Source organism: Labeo rohita, chromosome 22 (assembly GCF_022985175.1).
Source record: "Labeo rohita strain BAU-BD-2019 chromosome 22, IGBB_LRoh.1.0, whole genome shotgun sequence".
Classification (NCBI taxonomy): domain Eukaryota; kingdom Metazoa; phylum Chordata; class Actinopteri; order Cypriniformes; family Cyprinidae; genus Labeo; species Labeo rohita.
The window spans coordinates 60,665,531-60,688,608 of NC_066890.1; the positions used below are offsets into that span (position 1 = coordinate 60,665,531).

General features: G+C 36.4%; 1 protein-coding gene across 1 annotated transcript; it reads right to left on the minus strand.

Moving 5' to 3' along the window:
* Positions 1-9,710: 9,710 nt before the first annotated feature.
* LOC127153444 (uncharacterized) lies at positions 9,711-15,118 on the minus strand. The gene is made up of 5 exons (XM_051094497.1): positions 14,947-15,118; positions 10,870-11,001; positions 10,332-10,541; positions 10,172-10,230; positions 9,711-9,806 (listed from the first exon to the last, which is right to left on the minus strand). Exons 1-5 carry the CDS (start codon positions 15,116-15,118, stop codon positions 9,756-9,758), a joined length of 624 nt encoding a protein of 207 aa, XP_050950454.1. The 3' UTR covers positions 9,711-9,755.
* Between the last annotated feature and the right edge of the window lie 7,960 nt (positions 15,119-23,078).

The following is a 23,078-nucleotide window of genomic DNA, read 5'->3' on the forward strand; positions in this document are numbered from 1 at the left end:
ATGGCTGCACGGTTTGGAGACTGTAACAGCAAACTCATGGAAGATCTCACAGCCTGCTGATGAGTGTTTTCTGGACAAAACCAAACTAAAACCACTGTTGGACCTCATAGAAAGACTTAAGAAAGAAATGCATAAATGAGTGGAAAGAACATGTACTGCAATTCAGTGAAATGCCAAAATTCCAAAATTTCCAACTTGAATGACTCTACGTGTTTTTTTTTTTTTTTTTTTTTTAATTATATATGAATATACCTTCTGCGGTTCTGTTCTGTGTCTGCAGTGGATTTTGTAAATGTTGTTGTGCATTGTATAGCAATTGTTTCCAGGATTACATGATTTTCTTATAATTCGGTGGCGCTGAGGACTCGCTCTCTCCTGAGGGGAAAGAAAAAAAAGCCAGCGCTCGGACTGTAACCCAACAGCTGGGTTAAAGTGCCCACACTGGGTTATTTCGTTAGACGGAGGGAGACATAATGACCCAACAGGCATAACCCTGCAATTGGGTAAAAAAAAAAAAAAATAACTCCAGGTCCTCTGGCTTCCCCCGCAACCCAAAGACATGCATTATAGGTGAATTGGACAAAGCAAATTGGCTGTAGTGAGCAACTGTGTCCCAGCTGCACCCTTTATCCCTGATAAAGGGAGCAAGCCAAAGGAGAAGAGGGTAGTCATGCCATAAAATATTTTTAAAAGGACTGACTTTGTATTTAACGTGAATTTAATAAAAACATTGTAAGTTTCTTGTTACAACACTTTCATTGTACAGAAAGAAAAAAAAAAAAAAAACATTATTAAAGAACATTTTTACGGACTTATATGAAGCCGAAGCCGTCTACACTGTCAAATGAATCCCTCTAAATCATACGCACATCTGCACTCTGCTGAGAAACCAGCATGATGCTTATAAAAAGATGATTTTCAAATGCTAGTTGCTGCATCATGTCAATTTTGTCTATTTAATTCAGCATTTCATAAGAATATATTATAAAATGCCCTGCCTGTCGGCCCTGCCTGTAATGGTAACACAGATTGGAAAAAAAGTCATCATTTTAGTGCACAAACGTCTCCAACAAAACAAAATAAACGTCCTTTGAAGCGCCTCCTGCTGGATGAACCGTCGAGAGGAGAAACATTCAGACTGACGCGCTTCCACTAACGTGCTACATCTAAGTTCTTTTATTAACTTGATATTAAATTACAAAAAGACATAGTAAACACCGCTGTGAGTATGTTTGTAATACAGCTGACAAGAAAGTGACTGTAAATTTGACATATTGCTCTTTGTCTTTCTCTCCTTATTTGAGCACATTCGCATAAAACGGTGCTTCTCATCTATGAGGACTTCGCTTCTCCCGGAAATTGGGGAATCATAATCACAGAATATTTTAATAATAATGACGAACAAAAAAAATAAATAAATAAATAAAAACACACAACATTGACAAGAATAGTAATTATATCTTAGCTGTTGTTTTATCCTGAGAACTATTGGGCTCCTCTGAGATAAGCAAATTCTGCACAGAATCGATCACCGCAAGATGCATGCCGGTTAGAAATGTGTCCGAGTTACGTCCGTCTTGCTCTGATGTCATGCTTATGTGTGCCAAAAAAACTCTGGGGACAGCGAGGCGGCTGTGTCGGATTGAGCAGTCGGGCGCAGTAGCTCTCCACCGACCGCGCTTACCAAAAGCACGATGGGAAACGACTGACTGAGGACACAGCTTAAAGCTCATTGGTTCAGACAACCATAATGTTAGGCTCCTTTGAGATGCGCCTGGCCTCGCCTGAAATGTAGGTAAAGAAAACTGGATGAATTAGCCCAGTGGGGATAGCCGGTGGGGGACCAGTTCACCACAGACGTCCGATCAGAGACATGAAGATGCAACTTAAAGTTCTTTGATGCCTTTTATTTCTTTTGCATGTGTGGTCTGAAACAACCATATAATTAATGGAATTAAAATAAACAACTCACATTCAGACAAAGAAAGGTAGCAAACAAATTTCCAACAATAAATGAACAATCACATGTATATGAACACATTAAATAATTCTATAAGCGCATTTAAACAAATACTTTCAAACAGAATATATGTTTAGACAGATCACAATTAACATAAGCTGAAATACATAAATTAACTTACTTGGTTCATCTATTATACGCACACAACACCAAACATAAAGCAAGCATCAAGTCCCCCCCTTTTTCACCCATTCCATGCAGGTCTATTTCTACCAACACTAAATCACCATCACCTGCTGGAAATGGGCGGAGCTGGTTTTACATTGCTGCACTGACGGTGCATTCACACCCTGGCTGATCGCCAGAAACCTTCAAAATAAAAGTCCATATACAGCAGGCCTTTTTAACAGTAGGCGAGCGTAGGCAGCTGCAGTGAGGGGAGGAGTGAAATAAGCGCAGTCAAGACGGACAGTTCTGACCTCTCAAAGTAGAACAGACACCTGCGAGATCAAAGGCGGATATGGTGTTATCACACTCACGTGCTGTGTTGCTGATAGACATGATATAATTTCAGCTCTGTTGTTTTTATATGAAAATAAATATGATGAGCAAGACACTCAAAGTGCTTGCTATTTAATTCCATACGAAAGGCGTATTTATCATCCTTTTTTACTTTTACAAACGTGTATTTTAGATTTTTATAGAAATTTGACAACAATCACATATCTAACGCAGAAATCGCACTGGCATAGTGTTTGGGAATATCCATGCATAAATTAAACAATCACATGATATTAGATTAAAAAAAAAAACATTTTAGAAAAGAACTGCAACATCACGGTTGTCTGAACCAATGAGCTTTAAGCTGTGTCGTCATCCAGGCCTTTCCCATCATGCTTTTGGTCAGCGCAGTCGGTGGAGAGCTACTGCGCTCGATTGCTCAATCAGCACAGCTGCCTCGCCATCGCGAGAGTTTTTTGGCACACGTCAGCATGACATCAGAGCAAGGCGGACATAACGCGGACACATTTCTAACCGGCATGCATCTCGCGGTGATCACCGGTGGTCGATTATGCGCAGAACTTGCTCATCTCAAAGGAGCCTGTTGCCCTTCTTTTGTAAAATGTTTTCTTTTTTTATCTAGTATCATGTAGTTATGTGTTTAAAAATTATGCATGAATATTCCCAAACACTATGCCAATGCGATCTCTGCATGAGATGTGATTGTTGTCATATTTCTATAAAAAACTAAAATACACGTTTGTATTAAAGTAAAAATGGATGATAAATACGTCTTTCGTATGGAATTAAATAGCAAGCACTTTGAGTGTCTTGTTCATCATATTTATTTTCATATAAAAACAACAGAGCTGAAATTATATGTTTATCAGCAACACAGCATGTGAGTGTGATAACGCGATATCTGCCTTTGATCTCGTAGGTGTCTGTTCTACTTCGAGAGGTCAGAACTGTCCGTCTTGACTGCACTTATTTCACTCCTCCCCTAACTGCAGCCGCCTACTCTCGCCTACATTTTAGGCGAGGCGAGGCGCATCTCAAACGTACGGAGCCCCTTAAGGGACATGGTGGTGAAAAAAATCAGAGTGAGTGAAAAAAAAAAATTCAGGGTGGGAGGAAAAATATTTTTCAGATTTTTTTGCGTTCTCTCGCAAAACATTTGCGTTCCCTCGCAAAAGTTTTGCATTCTCTCGCAAAGATTTTTGCGTTCCATCGCAAAGATTTTTGCGTTCTCTAGCAAAACCAGTTGAGTTCGGACAAACACTTCCTGTTAACTTTACAGCTTGTAGTGGTTCTCTTGCACGTTCGCAATTGGGCGATTCACAGAGTTTGATTTTGAACTTGGACTCAAGTAGGCTATTATATAAATACATCATTAAATGTAGGAAAGCAGGTAAGCCCCGAATATGAACATAAAGCTCTAAATTGCATGTTAAGACTTTTCCTCCCATAAAGAAAACGCAGCTTTATGAAGACGTTGATAAAAAAAAAGACCAAATATGGAATTATTAAAAATGTATTCTATGTACCTGCAAGCAGATGAGCCCAGAATATGAGCTCATAGAAAACCTCACTTAACTTGGCTTAATATAAGAAGACAGCGATATAAAAAAGCCCAACGTTTTATATTTTATTAAAAATAGACAATTAATGAAGTAATCCATTAAGCCAGTGGTTCTCAAACGTTCTACAATGGCTTACCCCCTACAGCATTTAACATTCTTCTGAGTACCCCCACCGCAGTCACCTTTTCCGTTACAATATTTCCCCCCCTAAATTGATTTACGTGTGCATTTTTTTACCGTTAGAGAGGTTAGAAGTTTTTCTAGCCTTATGAACTGTATGTAATGCATATCATATTCTTAACATTTCATTAAGTATATTAATATAATAAATAAAGCAATAAATAATGGAAAAACGAAGAGATACATGTAGAGTCAAACTAAATCGCCAGTAGGTGGCGGCATGTCACTGTCTTGAGCAAGGCGTCGCGTCATTCATTCATTCATTCATTCATTCATTCAATAACTAAGCAAATGGTTGTAGTTATGAATGGGTTATTAATCACGGACTCTCCAAATGGTTCAAAGCTGCAGATTAATTCAGCAACGAAACACCGCTGTTGCTTGGAGACACGCCAGTTCTGTTGCGGATTTCGTTGGAACTATTATTATTTCGTTAAATATAACAAACATCATGTGTTTAAAATGTAGGCTACATTTAAAATGTCACTTATTACCCTTTTTGTTGAACTGCTATATATAAAATCAATGTTGCATTTGCAGTCGTTTGGATATTGCATTCTGGTATTTTAAACATGAAAAACAATAACTCACCCAGGGTATTTTTCTGTATGAAAGAGAGTTTTTATGTTTCAGCTATTTGATCGCGCCGGCGCCTCACAGCCTGTTAATTATTAAAATAATACACAGAATCACCCAAACAGATACAAAGTTACACTAGTCAATTTAAATAGTCTGTATTAGTCTGTGCCGTACAGCTTGAGCACCGGTCCAATCCACTGCGGCACATTTTTGTTCACTATGATTTTTTCATGTCGATATTGGAACGTACAAAGCCCGGTTAATTTAATGGTTTAGCTGCAAATACATTGCGAATATGGAAACATTTGGATTTGTGCTGAAGGAGAGCGATACGTGAGCCCATACTTTCAGCTTCGCTTTAAATTATTTCTTTTGGTTTATTTATAGCTAAATAAGCTTATACCTATTATTATATACTGCATTATATTATATTTATTCATTAAAAATGAATAAGTTATAGTTTTTTTGGTTTTGGTTTTTGGTCTGTTCTGAATACGGTTAAATTGAAAGGATTTGCTGTGGAGTGCAGGGAACTAAAATAGCCTAGGCTATGTGTGTTTATAATGTTGGTATTATAACACGCTGGCCTCCTGGTAGTATTATTTCTGAATAAAATGGGACCAATAGGCTACGTGACTTATTTGTTTTATTTTTGCTTTCAAAAACTTTTTTTTTTTTTTTTTTAAACAAGCAGCAAACAAATTAACCATGGTTACTATACTTAAACCATTGTAACTACAAATACCGTCTTAATTCGTCCATTAGCTTCCCTTAAGCGTTTTCTGTATCCTAAAGGTTTTCTGTGGGGAGAAAAGGCATTAGCAAGTTGCATTTATGACTGCTTCATTGAGAATAATGCTAAGGGTATTAATATTAAAATTTTGATTAGTATGAATAGCATTTATTAATACCGAATTGGGCCTTCTCTGTCACTGTTTTAGTACATTAATCCACATTAAGCGTTTTAGAATGTTCCAAAATCGTGCCTTAATCTATAAGCAATTAAATGACTGTATTTCTATAATAGGCCACTTGAGTTCATGTTCAGTATAAAACTCTTATGAACCGCTCCGTTGTGAACATACTGAGCTGAGTAAACAGGAAGTGTTTGTCCGAACTCAACCCGTTTTGCGAGAGAAAGCAAAAATCTTTGCGAGAGAACGCAAAAGTTTTGCGAGAGAACGCAAAAAAAATCTGAAAAATATTTTTCCTCCCACCCTTTTTTTTTTCTTTTTTTTTTTTTTCACTCACTCTGATTTTTTTCACCACCATGTCCCTTAAGGGGCTCCGTACAAACGAGCCTATTGTAACACTTCATTGAGTGACCACTAGATGTGACTGAATAGGTGCGTTCGAGATGCACTACACTAGCCTGCCACCGGCTGGCGAGAGCAGCCCCTTGCAGTCGGGGGAGGAATAAAGAGACGACCGTCAGGTCGGACACTTATAGGTTTCCGTAGTGTGCTGAATCAACGTCATTATGGCAGACCACGCGATTTTTGCTTTGATCGTAGCGGAAGAAGTGGATGCGATTGAAATGCCCATGTTTTTGCATGAAAATCTTTATGGAGAGCAAAGGTGTTATTTAAATATTATTAAGTTGTATTTCAGTGTTACTTTTACACATGTACAATTTTTTAGGTTTTTAGCGCATCGTCTGTGTATAATTTCTTAAGATGAACATGCTGTGTCATTATAGTTTTGTTACAGCTTTTAATTGGGTAACTTTTGTAACAATTTTTGATAGGTGACTTTGGACATTCATTTTTCACATACCACTATTGTGCCGAATTTACAATAGAAAATGTAATAATAGTGTGAAATTAGAGTCTCATCTAAATATTTGGAGTCATGAGTTATATGCTGTATAGGGATACATTCTGAGTACAATTATTATTATTGTTTTTTTTTTTTTTTTTTTGCTGTTGTTTTTTAGAGATGTTCCCAAAATACGCAATTTTGTGGAGGAAGTTGTCCCACTCTACAGTCCCTCAGAATTTCAAAGTCACTTTAGACTTCAAAAAGGACAAGTAGAGGTGTGTAAGTAACAAGCCACATAAACATTAGAACTGTTTTTCACCACCAACCATCAAGAGCACTTGGTGGTGGAGGCCTGGCAGCAGTTGTTGTAAAGTGGGTAATGGGTTGAGAGGAACCTGCAGATGCAGTCAGTGGCACTTGAAGAAATAATCCCATTCTATGAAGTTTCATTATTTGGTTTAAAAATATACCTGTTAATTTTTCAGCAGTTCTTAGTTGCTCCATTACAGAGGCAAGGAACTGTTGATCTGGAAAGTAAATCAACATTAATAGTGTAATACAGGTCAGATCACTACAAATTAAACAGCTCTGCTGTTTGCTCACCATTTTTCATTTTCTCAGCAGTGTCTTTTGGGACAGCTAGGGTGAAGATGCTTCCCTTGCTGTCCTTCAAATTAACTGTCACAATTTTGTTGTCCATTTGTTTGGTGCAGGGTCATGAAGAGCTTTTATACCCAATGAAATCAATCAGGTCTTAACAACATATAGACCTTTTCCAATCATGCCAGGGAGGTTTATTGGTTCAATAATTTAACAGTTTTGTTTCTTTTTGCCTACTCATTAAAGTTGTGTTTAAGTGTGCAGCGTGTCAGTGCATGTATATGTGATATAAATATGTGTGAAGTAATGATACCATTAAGACACCTTTTAATACTTTAAGTGGTCTAAACCTTACTCCCTTTGTTTTCTGTGTATATGAAGTCTCCATTTATATACAGCCACAGAAGGAAAAAAAAATAGATCATTCCAAATGTTCATATAATCAGCATTTCTAGGTGCATCGGTGTCATTTTACCTGTGTATATTGATTAAAAAAAAAACAAACAGAAGGTTTTTAGTAAGTGCATGTAGTTAATTTTCTACAAGGTTACTGCATATAATTGTAATTTAAACTTTTCCTTTATATCACTATTGTATTGCTTAAAAGTGAACCTGTTTTCTTTGCAGTATTTATTTGAGGTCTGAAAAAGTACAGAGCATCTTGTTTTGACCAGTTTCATACTGACATACTGTCAGTAGTTAATATAATCACACCAAAACAATCCTTTTACCTAAACACAGAACAAGCAATATTCAGAAAAACAAAATAATTTTGAAATGGTGTCTTAATTTGTTATGTGGCTTTGTATATAATCAACACAAAGCAGTATGTGTATTCATGAGTAGATATGTCACACAAACATGTTAAAATAATCATTACAAGATTGCATTGGCATGGAAATAGATCATATAAAACACAGACCTCGTAAAAGATTTTTTGATGTTTATTGTATCACTAAACCATATACAGCACATATAGGCCTATAGAGGATGACACTGTAGGCTGTTCCAAACATACAAAAAGAAAGGAAAAAAGAAACAGAAGAAATGAAACTACGTAAGATATATTGCAACAAATCAATAAAAGAAAGAAGCCAATCATTTATTCTATACAATCGTTTTGCTTTTTTATTGATCATATCTTTAAGTGTCAAATTAGTTTGTTACTTAAATGTTACTTAAAAGTTACTTTTATGTAATGCAATATGACGTTTATTATTTGTATCTTGGTTTTGTAGTTAGCTATAGGACATTTTTCAAATATAAGCAGTTTATTCGGTGTAGTGAAGCCTCTCACAACATCCATTAAAAAAACGCCCTCTGGTTGACCAGTTTTTTTCCAAACTTTAACTCTTATACAATGAGAATATATATTTACCATATCGCCTAGTCTTCATTTTCATCATTAATGTTTTGTTTGAATATCAGATATTCCATATAAAGATTGATTACATACAGGAACTTTTTAAAGAAAAAACACGCAGCACACGTCGTGCTTGTCGTCACATAATCTGACCAATGAGAATAAAGTGTGTCGTCATCAAGGCTTTCGCAGCCGATTTTGAGCAACTGCAGCGCCTGACCTCTGCGACTGCTCTCGTTTTGCTCTCACGGTACTTTGATGGCACATGTGATCGAAAGGCGGCTGCAGCGCCGATCAAAGTCGGACAAATGATCTTACCAGAATGCATTGTTTTGTAAGGCGGCAGCCGATTTCTTGCGGCGCCGCATGAAGGAACGCAACAAAATCTGAAAAATATTTTTCCTCCCACCCTTTTTTTTTTTTTCACTCACTCTGATTTTTTTCACCACCATGTCCCTTAAGGGGCTCCGTACAAACGAGCCTATTGTAACACTTCATTGAGTGACCACTAGATGTGACTGAATAGGTGCGTTCGAGATGCACTACACTAGCCTGCCACCGGCTGGCGAGAGCAGCCCCTTGCAGTCGGGGGGAGGAATAAAGAGACGACCGTCAGGTCGGACACTTATAGGTTTCCGTAGTGTGCTGAATCAACGTCATTATGGCAGACCACGCGATTTTTGCTTTGATCGTAGCGGAAGAAGTGGATGCGATTGAAATGCCCATGTTTTTGCATGAAAATCTTTATGGAGAGCAAAGGTGTTATTTAAATATTATTAAGTTGTATTTCAGTGTTACTTTTACACATGTACAATTTTTTTTTTAGGTTTTTAGCGCATCGTCTGTGTATAATTTCTTAAGACTGTGTTAATGTGATCTTACCTGTTCTTCTAGTTTTTTGGCTAGTCCACCAGGAGGCGCTCGACATAGTAAAATTAATAAAACATGGAGAGACTCCTGAAACTCTGAGTGAGAAAACTTTATTGATAAAATCAGACAAACAGAAAAAAAACACGACATTGAGTCATCCAGTGTGAGCAAAACAATCGTTAATCTGCAGTATTTATCATTCAGAATCAGAAACTTATTAGAAATCATTTTAAAATACACTGACAAAACAACAAATATCTACAATTACATCTGAAACAGTAATAGAGTGAAAGTCAGATGCAGTTATTGTGATCATCAGTTCATAGTTTGTGAATAAACAGAATCACAGATAGTTTGATCATTGTTCTGTGGTGAAACCTGTGTAAATCACCTCCGTCAGTTCAGATTCCTGTAACACAAATGCAAACACAAATGAGTGAAGTCATTAATATTAAATAAATAACAGAAATTTGATGCAGATTCATCATGAGGATTGATAATACAGTATTATGGGATAGAATGAGCAAATATTACGGGATAGGTCAGAGATAACGAGCAAAAAATAAAACCAAGCAACATGATTGACTGTTGAAACCACAAAACATGTTCAACACATAATATACAACAGACTGCATACATGTGTAATGAGTTTGTGAAGTAGTTCGCAGTATGCAGTGATACACATTTTAAACTGTATATTGCTATCTGTTATGGAGTTATTTTGAACTGTAAAAATAAATGTAAATGTCATTAAAACAACACAGAGACTTTTACTGTCATTAGTCCAGTGTGTTTGTAGAGTTTTTCAGCAGCTTGAGTCTCGTCTTCACAAACTGTAATGACAAACACATTCAATCAAAACAGGGAGAATAGTGTTGATTCAGAAATAAGACTCATTGTTTTTACAGATGTGTGAGCTGTAGATTCACTTGACCTGCGTCTCTGTGTTTCCTGCAGATACAAAACATCACAATCACAGCCACAATGATCAGAGATCCAGTAGCAGCAGAGATCAGCACTAGTATCAGAAATACTGAGACTGGAGAATGGGAACGAAGACGATGTAAAATAGAAGGTGATGGAGACTGTGATGGAGGAGTTGAAGGAGAAAGTGAAGGAGTCTGTGGGTCCAGTGTTGTAGCGGCTAAATAAATAAACAAACAAACACATATCTCATAGTTATTTAATCCAAACATGTCTGACAAAGTTGATGTTTAATGTTGATACTGTTAGTCCACATCTTAATTGGTTTCTCAAAATTTAGAATAGATTTATGTTTAACAAGATTATACTGTCAAAGAAGAAAAAAGTCATAAAAACTGACCAAATGAAAGAACAATAAGGTGAAAGGAAAGTGTCTTAATAATGCTGTGTGTTTCTTGTTTTATAATACTTATTTGTGTAAAAATACTATATAAATAATTATTCATATGAAGGCTGGCAGCATAAATGACACTGTAATGGTGACTTACCATAGACAGTAACATTGAATCTGTATTTATCCTCTGAGCTGCTGCGGTTGATCTCAGCTTCATAAAGTCCAGAGTCTGTGATTGTGGTGTTTGTGATGGTCAGAGATCCAGTCTGTTGTGTTTTTATTAGGACTGGGGAAAACGTGTTAATTTCTGTGATTAACGTTTGTTGTTTAACATGTTAAAATGATTCAAGCTACTCTGTGGCCCTCTAGTGGTTAGAAATAAACCTGCATGCGTCTTGCAGAAGAACATGGGGTCTCATCCACTAGGCATGCATACGAATCATGATTCCTTAAAAACTTTTCTATTAAAAGTAGGAACAACAGAAAGCACACATGTGCAAAAAGCACAGACTATGTAATTTATGTACAATAAGATTAAATGCATATTTCATCTTAAAAATATTTCACGATACACAGTGAAAGAACAAGAAAAGCTGTGTTGGCCTTTAATTCAAGCTGTGAATTCCCTGAATAACAGCACAGATAAACACATTTGAACTGTGCACTTGGCTTTGTTCAGACTATTAAATAACCTAAGGATACATTCACTTCATATGAGAATCACGTCACAACTGAAACTAAAGCTGCTGCTGTTTAAGCTTCAGTGTTTTCATATAAAGGGTATTTAGAAAAAAACAACAAACACTGAATCTGAAGAAACAACTGAAATGATAAAACACACTGCAAACTCACCAATTAGACGCCACAGGCACAAACAGAACCAAAATCTGTCAAACATCTTCAACAGATTCAGTCCCAAATATGAAAAGACAAACTCTTCAAAACTGGTTCAGTAATAAAACGTGAGATGAGCCGATGTAAAGCTGATAGGTAGTGAAGTCATGAGAAAATCTACTGTCAGTTAAAATAACTGCACAAATTTATGTATAAATGGGTGTGAACATCTAGCTCTTTTTTTCTTTTTTTTTTTTGCTCATTTCACATCATGTTAACTTGACTGCTTTTAGTTTCAGTTCGCCACACCTTTCCCTTCTGTTCAGTGATGTCATTTTAAACATAAATAACCTGACCCAAAAATGATCACGGACTAGACAAGTTAAAAGTGTCTTCAAGCTGCTGTTTCATCTGCTCATCAGATCTTGTAAGTGTTTGGCTCTGGTCTCTCTTGTAACTGTCTTCAGCTCATTTGTTCTTCATTTCTTATAATGTCTTAATTGTTTCTACTCTCAAAAACAAATGTAGCAAAAACAAGTTCACACACACACACACACACACACACACACACACACATGTTTGTTTTTGTGAATTGTGGGGACTTTCCATAGACTTCTACAGATTTTACACTGACCAAACGATATTGTCTATCCCCTAACCCAACCCTAACCCTAAACCTAGCCCTCACAGAAAACATGTTTGCATCGTTACACTTTCAGATAAACATCATTTACTATTTTTAATCATTTTTTAAGATTGTGGGGACCGCAGATGGCAAAATTTCAGGTTTTACTATCCTTGTGGGGACATTTGGTCCCCACAATGTAGCAAAAACAAGTACACACACACACACACACACACACACACACACACACACAGTCATAGTGTGACGGCTTCTTTACTTCCTTCTCTATTCACAGACAACAAAAAAAAAAAACGTAACATTGTGCATTATGGGAAGTGTAGTTAAATTAACAGCATTAACAAAAATACACAGCATTTCCTCCCATCTTTGATTACAAATTAAGCTCTACTAATCAAGAAGTTATAATAGTTTCCCTTATTAACATTTCCATTAAATTCTTCTTGAATTTAATCAAAGACTATATATAGGAACTCCTTATACTTATAAATAGGGCAACGCTCAATAGAGGGTATGCATGTGACGTCACTGTCAGCTGGAGTGGCTGCGTCTCCGCCCACTGAGTGGAAAAAAGACTGTGTGGATGTTAATATGTTGAACTGTGCAGTAAAATAATATCCTATATATTGTATTATAGTATGTCATATTGACAACTCATCAACTAAATATTTATCATCTTAAATTCTGCATATTTGGGCGTCTTTAAATAAACACTGACAAAAACTATATACGTTTTTCAGCTGGACCATATGACGATATATATAACATTAATATAAGGGATCACCAGGGTTTAGACCAACCTATTTTTTCAAAATGAGTTCACACGCAAAATGTGCCTGTGACGTCAAAATCAGACACATATAAGTGTTAAAAAACATGATTCCTGGCTGCATCGATATCCATTGATCACTGGATATCTGTTAAGTTTTCAGGAACATCATATCAAGTTCAGCAACCTTTAGTTTAAACTGATTATTGTTTGTTTTACTCGTGTTTTCGCATCTTCTCTAATAAATCCATTCATGCTGAAGGCTCTTTTGCCACTCAGTTTGGCTGAGGGGGCGTGTACCAGCGGGAAAGTGACGTCAATGCATACCCCCTATATGGCAAATAAGCTCCGCCTTCTAAATTAAAGAGCCAATCGTTGATTAGTAAAGTTAGCTCGTCACTGCAGCTGCTGTTAGAAGCCCAGTTCCTATAAAAACGACCACATTTTTTCCCATTTTATTAATGACTTCACAGTGTATGTAAATCTTTTGGAACAATCAAAAAACTAAAAAGGACTGAAAACATGTAATACTATGAAAGCACAGCATTTTATGTATTTTTCTTTTTCTCTTCCTTTTGTCTGGCAGCTATTGTAATTTGACATGAATATGTGATACCTCATGTTCTCATGGCATTGAAATAATAAAGCATTATTTAAAAAGAAAAAAAAAAAAAAAAAAAGGTTCCTATAGAAACAGGCAGCGTTTGCAAAACCGCATTCATGACTGTGCATGCTCATTGGCTGCTCCAGCCTGAGAAAAAACAAACAAACAAACAAACAAAAAAGCCTTTTTAATGAAATTTGAGCATAGAAAACAACAATTATGAGGCTGGTTTTGTCAGATTTAATTGGTGATTTCAAATATGAAATTGCTTGGTGGACCGTTTTGGAGAGTTTTATGTTTGCCCATTCAAAAAGATAGGAGCTGCACTTGCATGCCCGAAAGGAGTTTCAAAGATGACCGCCGAGTGAAATTACTTGCCTTAAAGGGACTTTGGTATGAACACAGCTTATTCTCTGGTAGCTGAAAGTTCATGACGTCAAGAAAGAAGCGGGTTCAAGCTCCACCAACAAGAGAGTATACATTAGCTGTAGTTGATTATTAAAGCTGTTTTACTGAGTATTAGATACTCAAGATATTTATTGCTTGAGGATCAAGTTCTGGTGGGACAAAAGACTGACAACAAACTGCAAACTTAATTAAGCCAACTTTCATACATTATTGTGTCCAAAAACAGAAATTCTATGTTCACAATATTAAGGAAATACCTCATTTGTGTCAAATGCAAATGACATTCAGCTGAACAGCAAAAGCAATCAGACAGAACTAGTTAAGTCTGAGAAAATCACTCCCGATAACATGCTGATTCAGGCTGAACCACTTGACAGTGTTGTTGATTCACAGATGAAACACAGACACAAATCAGACTACAGACATTTAGAGACTTTAACTTTGCCTGTCGGAGGAAATAGACGCCGATATATATTTGACTGTGTTCTCAAATATATTATAACTGTTTTATTATAATATATAATATAACAAGGTATAGTATTATTATAACGTCTCCCAAATCAGCATTTGCTTAAGTTACAGGAGACACAACAGGGGAAGTTGTTGCTTTATTATTGTGTGTACAAAATAAATAAAAATAAAACTAATGAGCTTAATAATACTGTAAACTTTTACAAATTATGTTTTAGTAATGTAAATCTTTATTTTAAAAAGGTAGAGAGAGACTGATGCTGAGATCAGACACACTGATGCTGGACAATAAACTGTTTCCTTTGTACCAGGAGAGAGTCGCATCACTCACATTCACCACTGAACACACCAGTGAACAATATGATGATGATAAACTGTTTGAAGAGCTACTGCTGATGACAGGAACAGGCAGACGAGCTGAAAATAATTAAATGTGTTAAGTAAGTGTTTATACAGTCCATCATAAAATATTTGAAGGGCAGGACAAATGATCTCTACTCACCATAGACAGAAACACAGAAAGTTTTTAGAGACGATTTTGATCCAGTTATCAGTAGTTTATAATATTCAGCATCTTCTATTCTTATGTTTGTGATGGTCAGAGATCCTGTTTGTTTGTCCAGTTTCAGTCTGTCTCTGAATCTCACATCAAGAACATCATCATATACAATCATGCTGTCGGACTCTGCATTAAATTCAGCTATTAAAGTGATTTCAGTTCCAAACATCCACCAAATCCAATCATCATCCATTATTTCAGTAAGATCAGAGTTTAGAGTGATTGAATCTCCCTCCAACACTGATATCTCATCTGTATACCATCAAAAACACACAGAGAACAAACAAAATTTGGGTTTGTCACAAATGAATAGCGTTTAAATACTTCATGTTTGTTTACTTAAGTAATTAGTTTAAAAATTATTTTTCAAATTAATAATAATACAAAAAAAACAGAACAGGCAAAAAAGAAGCAAAATAGCGTGTGATTAGTATTGTATCTGGTGATGAAAAAATAAAACAGACTGAACAACTATTTAACTTACCATAGATGTAGAGAAAGAAAAATATGCCCATATGGTTAATTTCTACTACATAAACTCCAATGTGTTCAGTTGTGGTGTTTGTGATGGTCAGAGATCCAGTTTGATTGTCCAGCTTCAGTCTGCCTCTGAATCTCCCATCAAGAACATCATCATATACAGTCATACTGTCAGCCATTATGTTCACTGTAAAAAAAAATCCTGTAAAAAGACTGGCAGCAGGGATTCCAGAGATATTCCGTTAAATTACAGAAAAATCACCATTTCCCAAAATTACAAGCAAAAACTGTAAAAATAAAGAATAAACTTTATGGTCAAAACTCATTAAATTACAGTATATTATCGTTGATAATACACAAAAAATGTGTTAAATTACATAGAAAACAACCAACTTTCAGGTTAATTGCCATAAATTTAAGGTTTTAATTAGTTATTTTATAGAACTGATCTGTCCATCTACAGTAATTTACTTTTAAACTACCATTTTTCCATGTACAATAACTAAGAAATAATTTATAAAAACGGAGTAAACACATTTTATAAATGATTAATCCTTTTTACAGGAAAATTAAAAGGTATTTAGAAGTTATTTTATGTCTACCTGGAATCATTTTGTTAAAATACAGATATTATTAACTACAATAATCAAAAAATGTTGCATAAACATGTAGTAAATTCGTAATACAAAGACAATGTCTGTAGATATACATTTTAATCATTCATTTTCCAGAAATATTACAGTTTAAAATGTTTGGACAGTAGAGAAAAGAGCACAGTACTCAGAAATGCATAAAAACAACAGCAACATTTTCAGCCAACTTCTGTAAAATTAACAACATATTCTACAGTCACAGTATTAGTCATTGTACAAAAGCATTGTATGTCAAGTTAAATAAATAATAAAATTATAGGAAACACGTTTAGTACATAATTTAGAACATGCAAAAATACCTACATACAAGAGACAACTGCTGTATACCTGTATACATTTACAATGACATTTTATCCAAAGCAACATACAATATCCCAGTTAGTCTAACACAGTAGACAGTAGTTTTTTAATAAACAGAAAGTGTTAGTATTAAAGGGATAGTTTCTGTGTATATGACTTTCTTCTTTCAGACAAACAGAATCAGAGTTACATCAATAAACTCCTTGGCTCTTCCAGGCTTTATAATGACAGTAAATGGCTGTCATGAGTTTGAAGCTCAAAAGTGCATCCATCCTTCATAAACGTACTCTACATAGTTCCAGGGGGGTTAATAAATCCCTTCTGAAGCAAACCGTATTTTACACTTTTTAAAGTGAAAAAAAAAAAAAAACTTGCTTCCAGCAAAATGCAAGTTATGTTTAAGTTGACTGTGTATGGCTGTTTGACCTGAACATTAGTTATTTTATTTTATAAGGTGTAAAATATGCTTTGCTTCAGAAGCCCTTTATTAATCCACTGGAGCCATGTTGAGTATGTTTATGACGGATGGATGCACTTTGAGCTTCAAACTCATAGCAGACATTCACTGCCAATTTAAAGCCTAAAAGAGCCAGGATTTTTATTGATATAACTCCGATTGTGTTTGTCTGAAAGAAGAAAGTCATGTACACATACAATGGATTGAGGGTGAGTAAATCATAGGCTCGTTTCGATTTTTGGGTGAACTACCCCTTTAATTGGTCAAGCGTTCATGAAAAACAAAAAAAAATTTTTTTAGCCATTTCTTGAAAATGGGCAGAGTTAGGCAGTTTAATACAACAGCGACAAACAGTCAAAGTAAAGGTAAATTTGTACCTCTTTTTGATGTGATGTGAATGGAGAGAAAATAAGAGCTTGGACAAGCAGTTTACCAGCCTACAGCAGAAACTTAAATCTGCTGTAGTAAGAACTGTAAAGAGATGGACTGTTGAAGCAGAGCGGGATTTACAAGCCTGCTTCGAACTTACTGATTGGAGTGTTTTTGAGGCTGCAGCTACTGATCTGGATGAGCTCACTGATACTGTGACATCCTACATCAGTTTCTGTGAGGACATGTGTGTACCCACCAGGACTTATTTAACATTTAACAATGACAAACCTTGGTTTAGTGCAAAACACAAACAGCTTCGCCAGGCCAAAGAGGACGCCTACAGGAGTGGGGACAAAGCCTTGTACAAACAGGCCAAATACACACTGAATAGGGAGATAAGAGTGGCAAAGTCGAACTACTCGGGAAAGCTAAAAAAACAGCTTTCAAGAAGTGACTCGAAATCAGTGTGGAATGGCCTGAAAGCCATCACCAGCTACAAGAGCCCGTCCCCCAGCACTGAGGCCAGTCAACAACTGGCTGATGACTTGAATGAATTTTACTGCAGGTTTGAAAAACAAAAGACTGGTCTGACATCCTACACCCACCCCGACTGTCCCACAACACAGCCATCAACACCCTGCCCCTCCATCCCCCCTACTGTTTCTCAACCTGCCCTTAAGATCTGTGAAGGTGATGTTTGCAAAGTCTTCAGGAAGCAGAAGATAAGGAAAGCCAAAGGCCCAGACGGTGTCTCTCCAGCCTGCCTTAAAGCCTGTGCTGTCCAGCTATCATCTATCTTCACATTGATCTTCAACAGATCTCTGGAGCTATGTATAGTCCCACCCTGCTTCAAATGCTCCACCATCATCCCTGTACCCAAGAAACCAAAAACCACAGGACTTAATGACTACAGACCTGTTGCTTTAACATCTGTGGTCATGAAGTCATTTGAGAGACTGGTGTTGGCCTACTTGAAGGACATTACTGGACCCTTGCTGGACCCCCTGCAGTTTGCTTACCAAGCAAACACGTCTGTGGATGATGCAGTCAATATGGGATTGCACTACATCCTTCAACATCTGGACAAACCAGGGACCTATGCAAGGATCTTGTTTGTGGACTTCAGCTCTGCTTTTAACACCATCATCCCAGATATCCTTCAAAATAAACTGTCACAGCTCTCTGTACCCACCTCCATTTGTCAGTGGATCACCAGCTTCCTGACAGATAGGCAGCAGCTAGTGAGGCTGGGAAAACTCACATCCGGCACCCGCACCATCAGCACTGGAGCTCCCCAGGGCTGCGTTCTCTCCCCACTGCTCTTCTCCCTCTATACAAATGACTGCACCTCTAAAGACCCCTCTGTCAAACTTCTGAAGTTTGCAGATGACACCACTGTCATCGGTCTCATCCGGGATGGCGACGAATCTGCTTACAGACAGGAGGTTGAGCAGCTGTCTCTCTGGTGCAGTCGCAACAACCTGGAGCTCAACACGCTCAAAACTGTAGAGATGATGGTGGACTTCCGGAGAAAGCCTCCTGCACTCACCCCTCTCTCCATCATGAACAACACTGTGGCTGCAGTGGACTCATTCAGGTTCCTAGGAACTAACATCTCCCAGGACCTGAAGTGGGACATTCACATTGACTTCATTGTGAAAAAAGCCCAGCAGAGGTTGTACTTTCTTCGTCAACTGAAAAAGTGCAATCTACCACAGGCACTGATGACACAGTTTTACTCCGCTGTCATTGAGTCAGTTCTGTGCTCTTCTATAACTGTCTGGTTTTGGGCAGCCAGTAAATCAGATATAAGAAGACTGCAACGGACTGTTAGGACAGCAGAAAGAATCATTGGTGTGCACCTGCCCAACCTTCAGGAGTTATACATCTCCAGAGTGAAGAAACAGGCAGGAAACATTGTTAAAGACCCTTCTCACCCCGGACACAACCTGTTTGCACTTCTCCCCTCAGGCAGATGCTACAGATCCCTGAGCACTAAAACATCTAGACATAAAAACAGCTTTTTCCCAAATGCCATCTCCAGTTTAAACAGATAAACATGAACATTACCTGGGTTCTACAATTCATTTCTGTATTTCTTTCTCCATTCTAATTATTGTCTCTTCTGTAGTATTATTATGTAAATACTCATACACATCTCTTATTTATATAGCTGTATATAAAGAAAATAATGCACAAATCTGTACATAAATCATCTGTTCCAGATTCATACATTATTATTTATTTTTAAGTTTTTATTTTATTTAAATGTTGTATGTATGTATGTATGTACCAGGAGCACCTTAAAAAACCACAACAAATTCCACGTGTGTTTGCGCACACTTGGCGAATAAAACTAATTCTGATTCTGAATCTGATCTGAATGCAGTTCTGTTGCATGCCCCATAAGGGCAAATCTGCAGGATCGGGCCACTGCAATGTGGTCAAAGAAGTTCATATGTGTCCACTGTAACACCAAGGTTGGGATGGCTGAAAACATGAGCAGTTCTGTCTTGGCAAGGTTGAGTTGATGGTCATTCAACATCCAGCAAGGCATTTCTGTTCAGGAGGCAGAGATGCGAGCAGCAACCGTCAGAAAATCCAGCTGGAATGAAAGGGAGAGATACGTGTCACTACAATAGCAGTAATATGAACAGCCATGTTTCTGAATGACAGACCCAAATTTTTTAAACTCTAGGCCCAAATGACATGTTTTAATGGTCCTAGTTAATCCAAAAATTAATGTAAACGTAATGTAAATGTTCAATATCAATAACGATACTTTGATTTCAAAACTGGTTCCTGAATTTTAAAGCCCTTGATGCCTTGCCACAGCCAGTGACCAGCACTTGATTTAGGCACATAAAGCATTCTGACATTTAATACTTCAAACAACGAGACATTTTTTGATACTCAATAGTTTTGAGGCAATTTGGTGAGTGCCTAAAAAGTATCAAAAAACGATAGCCAGCCCTACTCAAAGTTGAAAATTATCTTGTCTTACTCACCCCCATGCGTTCCAAGATGTCTTCTGCAAATCACTCTTGGAGTCCAAGATCTGTTGAGATCTGATTATTCAAAAATGTAATGTAGAAAGCATAAAGGTAACCCATATGGATCCAGATAATGAAACAAAGCACAAATGACAATGATTGTCAAACAATAAAATTCACAGACATCTTTTCAAACAGCCGTTTTACACTGATTTTAATTACACTGATGGTTAATTTATTCACCCCTTACCACATAGAAACTGAAAAAAGTTCCACACCTGAATTGCCATGCTTATCTGCTGTAGATCTCCAGTCTTTCCACACGACCTGAAACAAAAAATAATAATAATAATTTAATACTTTTTATTTCATTCAGCCTATACTCCACTGAGACAATGATCTGGAAGCTGAGCAGGAAAGGTTAACAGTGATGTTTTGGTCCACCATGTGACTTTAGCACAATTTATAGAAAGTAAACTTATATTACTTACTTTGTCTTAGCTGCATCATATTACTGCCTACAGTAGCAGTGTAACTGTCCAGGATGGATACAGTTTTCATAATCAACGATCCCATATGTAATGACAGTTTACTCAGCATCAGGCCTCAAGGTGTGAGTTTCATTCCTAATTAGAACACAAAGATTATAACAATTATTATTACTTATAAGACTAAAATATGCACTTACACGTGCATAATATAGATGTAGGCGAGCAAATGCGCCCAGAATGTGAATGCAACGCTTTTTATTTGCAAGTTAGTTTGAGCGTTTTCCCATAGAAAGTCATTACAAAACGCTCAACACATTAGTGACAATGGAGGACCAAATTCTGAGTACTTAAAAAAAAAAAACCTTCCGTAACGTGCAGGAGAATATGAAAGGGGAAAGCGCCTACCTTGCGATTTAACTTTATCACGCTGCGTTCATATTCATAATCAATAAAGTCAAGACTTTAACGTTATATACACTCGAATGGATTTTGATACGAATAACTACGAATAACTTGTTTAGAAATGCTAATGTTAGCTTCAAAACTAAATAGCACAAATTCGCAGCTACACTATAAAAATATCATTTACATGTTGTATGAAAGACTTACCTCAGTGGTTGGCATGATGCTGTAGTATTGTCCAAATTTGTTGTAGTTGGTGAAACAGGCTCACTGAAGAAAGAGCGCGTTATTTTCTCACACATTTCCAAATGGATGGCCTGAAATAAATTCAAATCATTCCCACGCGTTGTTCCATCCTTGTTGTCCAATACAGAAACACCTCAGCCAACCGTCGTGAGCAGAGCGAAACTAGCGGCAAATTTGAATCTGCGTTCATGAGCGGATTGTGCGCGGGCGTACACACACTCTTTAAACCTACTGTTTACTAACAGTACATGTAGGCTACTGTATGTACAAATACTATTATTTGACCTTAAAACCTCACATTAACCTTCACATAATTAACGACCTTCAATGGTAATAAAAACACGTTGACTAAATGATATGTGGTTCATTTTTTCTCATTTTTACGGAAATAATCTGTAATTATTACATGACATTTTATGTTAAATTACACATTACTCTGTAAAAATACAAAAAAATCCTTTTAAAAAACAGAAAATGTATGTAATATCAAAATACAAACAATTATTTGTAAATTTAATGGTGGAAGTTTAAAATACAGAAAAGATTTGTAAAACAACAGGTATTTCATCGTATAATGAAAAAGGGTAAAATACTGTAAAAAATACAGAAATTTACATGTAAAATTACGTTTATTTTTAACAGTGTTGATTTCAGCTATTAAAGTGTTAAAAAAAAACTCCACCGAACCCAATCATCATCCATTATTTCAGTAAGGTCAGAGTTCAGAGAGAATGAATCTCCCTCCATCATTGATATTTCATCTGTACCATCAAACACACACAAAAGAGGGTTGGGGAGTAACTAGTTACATGTAACGGAATTACGTAATTTAATTAAAAAATAAATGTAATTGTAATTAGTTACAGTTACTGAGAAAAAAATGTGTAATTAAATTACAGTGAGTAGAGATCATGTTTCAGGAGTTTAGGACACATGCTTATTTGATAACTGTTTTATTTCCTATTTGGGGTTATGCATAAACTTTATTTGTTAAGATTGTTTTTTCCAAGGCATTGTTAGATGCTAGTGTTTTATGTCATAACTATGCAAACATTTGATTTCAAACCCAGTATAAAAAAAAAATAAATAAATAAATAAATAAAATAAATAAAAATAGTCTGAATTTGTGGTGGCTGTGCTTTAAATTAAATTATTACATGGTTCTGTGGAATGCTTAATTCTGATTGGTCAGTCATGACATTCCAAGGTATGTTGGTTATTAGCTCCTACCAGTTGTAATGACAACTGAGCTAATAACTCAGACTCATTCAGGGCAACTTAAGTCAGTGCTATATGCTTGATAATTTTTCTTGGCGGAAGCTTTGTGTTTGCTTAGCTAATAAAATATTAATGCTTAATTCAATATTGTGTGGACAATTTCTTAATTCTGTCAACCTGGTATCGTGGACTCGCTCTATTGTTTCATACAAACTAAAGCTGCTTTTTTTTTGCACACTGTAATGGATTATAAGATAACTAACAAACTAGTACTACTACTTAATTATTTATGTGGTAAAATGTTGTGTAAGAAAACTGGTATGACTGCACTGTATCCCTAAAATGTCTAGTCTGAACTTGCCGTTTGCTAGCAACTGATTTCTTCATGGAAGCTTTGCATTCAAATATTTCAACTCAGATCAGTGTTTCATGTAATTATTTTGACACGAAACATCTAAATAAT